Source organism: Lipotes vexillifer, unplaced genomic scaffold (assembly GCF_000442215.2).
Source record: "Lipotes vexillifer unplaced genomic scaffold, Lipotes_vexillifer_v1.1 scaffold1011, whole genome shotgun sequence".
NCBI classification, from domain to species: domain Eukaryota; kingdom Metazoa; phylum Chordata; class Mammalia; order Artiodactyla; family Lipotidae; genus Lipotes; species Lipotes vexillifer.
The window spans coordinates 5,011,256-5,014,445 of NW_006787698.1; the positions used below are offsets into that span (position 1 = coordinate 5,011,256).

The window sequence follows — 3,190 nt, forward strand, 5'->3', positions numbered from 1 at the left end:
AAAAAAAGAAGCCAGGGAAAGAAGAGCCAATTAAACACATGGTAACTGGAAGAAAGAACAAAATAATGAAATAGAAAACTGAAAACAGAGAAAACAACAAAGCCAAAAGTTGGTACTTGGAAAAGATGAATAAAACGGATTAACCCCTAGCAAAGCTAATCAAGAAAAAAAGAGAAAAAACACAAATATCTATTATCAGGGATGAAAGAGGAGACATCACTACAAACCCCACAGATATTAAAAGCCTAACAAGGGAATATGAACAGGCTTACAGCAATAAGTTTGATAAGTTAGATGAAATGGACAAGCGTGAAAATACAAGCATGCTAGTTGGAATCAAAGAAAATTACAAGGTACTATGGCAGGATTCAGCAAAGGCATTTTTCTACATCCAGAGGAATCTGGAAAGATTTCCTAAAAATGGCATTTAAACTGAGACCTGAAGCAGAAGTGGGATTTGACCAGGTCTATAGAATTGTGTTCCAGGCAGGGATGATGGAACACATGCAAAGGCCCTGAGGTTGAAATGAGCTTTGTGTATCCAAAGAAAACAGTCCACTCTAATGGCCCTTTTTAGTATTTGGCAACTACATGCTTACATCCTTCCTGGGTGTAAACCTCCAGGTGGACCTACCTGCTGGACTTGACCAGAAATGTTTGGAGACCAAAGCAAATCTGGTAAGACAGACCTTTGGAAGTTTCTGGGCTATCAACGGGAGGCAATTTCTGCTGCAAACAATGTCATTTCCTCAGTTCTGCAGCTAGTGTTTCCTTTCACCTGGCTGGTGAAGCCCCTGAGGCTTTTCTCCCCTGTGGCCTCACACTGGGAACACTCACACCACACTAGGCATTGCACTTCATGACATGAATTCTTTGGAGCTAGTGTCCACTACTCTTAGCCCCATTCTTCAGAGCAGCAAGCTGAGGCTTCCAAGAAGGACCTTGTCTTGCCTGAGGTCACAGAGGCCAAGCCCTAACCACCATGCCCTACCAACTTCCACCCCACATGTTTCAACTTCAGCACTGGTTGGGCCACATTTTGTGACTTGGGCCTGGGTTTCCCAAAAAACCTATGTTCCTTGTGCTTCCTCATGCCCGGGAGTTCTCAGGGGGAAAACAAAAAACAAAAAAAAACACGCACTGGACCATCTCATTCATTTTTCCCCTCCCATCTGCCGAACCTTGGCCCCTAAGGAACAGCGAGGTGCCAGGGTCTGATGTGCGTCCATGGAAGGGGTGGGGAGGGGAGAGAGTCCCTTTCAGCGCCCAAGTGTGTGTGCAACTTCCTGCCAATGAGGAAACACTCGGCTCAAATCAGCCCTGGTTCTTCTTTCCTTGCTCTGGCCTCACAGGAGGAGCTGGCAGTGAGCCGTGGGCCGCGCTGGTCTCAGCCAGATTTCCCGGCCAAACGCGGGAGGAGAGATGCCCTGGACTGTCCTGCTCTTTGCAGCCGGTGAGCCTGGTGCCCCTGTGCCACCCCTGCTCCGCTCCCTCCACCTCCCCAACCTTGCCTCTGCTGGGGGGTGGCAGGGAGGGGGTGTGTGTGCAGAAACCAGGTGCCGGAGAAGCTGAGCCCTGACCGATTTGCCCCAGAGCCTTGGAAATCCCCACCCACCCACATCAAGGGTACCAGAAATGCCAGCCCACCAGAGACAGCAGTGCCCACGCCCCATGACTCAGCCCTGCTTGACCTCTGCAGGCTCCTACCTCCAGGGCTGGGGCAACAGGAGGATCTGCTGGGGGCTCAGAGGGTGGGGCGGGGAAGCTAGATAAGGGAAGGCTTGTGTCAACCTCACCTGAGCCAGGCACTCTGCCCGGGATCCTGTGAGCAGCTGGGGAGACACTGGTCCCTCCTGCAGGAAGTCGTGCCCCAAAATCATATTCTTCACCACAGCCTGGAAAACAAGATAGAACCCCTCTGCCCTCCCCTTCTCCCCTCGGTCACCCTCCCTCCTGCCACCCAGGCTCCTTGAACACACCACATCCCTTCCAGCCTGTGGCCTTTGCCCCAGACTGTCCCTCTGCCTGGAATGCTCGCCCCCAGTTCTTCCTGTGCCGTGTGTCTCCGTGGAAGCCCTCTGTGGCTACCCTACCACCCTTGTCTCCCTGAGAAAGTCAGCCCCCACCCCTCCCCGGGGCAGGCATACCTTATCATCTGTCCGTCTATCTGTCTATCTCACCTGCTGCTCTAACCCCAGCACCTAAACAGGGCCTGGCACATAGTCAGTGCTGTTGATCGAAGTAGTTAGTATGAGTATAATTGCGCTGTGTAACATCCACGGCTATTATAATAAAATGACTCAAATGCAGCGATCTCTCACCACGTGCTGGGCACTCTACCCCTTCAACATCACAGTAGGGTAGGGAAGACTAGCCTCCGGTTGTACATGAAAGCCAAGGCCCAGATAGGGTGAGCCACTTGCCCAAGGCTACACAGCCAGGCTGGCCTCTGCTCTAACCACCCAGACAGCCTCCCCTATCTTGCTTCGCAGGCTCCTTGGCTATCCCAGCGCCATCCATCATGCTGGTGCCCCCACATCCCAGCAGCCAGGAGGACCCCATCCACATCTCATGCATGGCCCCCAGGGATTTCCCGGGGGCGAATTTCACACTGTATCAAGGGGAGGAGGTGGTGCAGCTCCTGCAGGCCCCCGCGGACCAGCTCGAGGTCATCTTCAACCTGAGTGGTGGCAGCAGGGAGGTTCCAGGGGGACCATTCCGCTGCCAGTATGGCGTGCTCGGCGAGCACAGGCAGCCTCAACTGTCGAACCTCAGTGAGCCCATGCATGTCTCCTTCCCAGGTAAGGCCCTTCCATCATTCCTCACTGCCCCGGGCTCCATTTTCTCACCTCCGAGGCTTTGTAGGTGCTGTTCCCTCCACCTGGAAGTCATCACAGGACGAGCCACCTCTTGCAACTTGCCAGGACTTTCTCACTTTTCCTTGTTTAATCCTCACAGTCACCCCCATGCAATGGGTACAGCCATTCTCCCCATTTTCCAGATAAGGAAACTGAGGCACAAGAGATGAAGAGACTGGCCCAGGTCACCCAGCCAGCAGGTGGCAGAGCGTTAAACCTGGCATGCGTTCACCCTCCCTGAAATCCAGGCGTTAAACCTGCATGCTCTCCTGCACCCTCCCTTGAGCACCTGCTCTGTACCAGGCACTGTCCTTGGCACTGCAGGTTCAGCA

General features: G+C 53.2%; 1 protein-coding gene across 1 annotated transcript in view; it reads left to right on the forward strand.

Annotated features, from left to right (window-relative positions):
* Positions 1-1,422: 1,422 nt before the first annotated feature.
* The window catches only part of CUNH19orf38 (chromosome unknown C19orf38 homolog), a 10,368-nt gene continuing 8,600 nt past the window's right edge, over positions 1,423-3,190 (forward strand). The window contains exons 1-2 of the mRNA XM_007460689.1: positions 1,423-1,453; positions 2,493-2,801. Of these exons, the coding sequence (XP_007460751.1) occupies positions 1,423-1,453; positions 2,493-2,801 (340 nt within the window). The remainder of the gene's footprint in view (positions 1,454-2,492; positions 2,802-3,190) is intronic.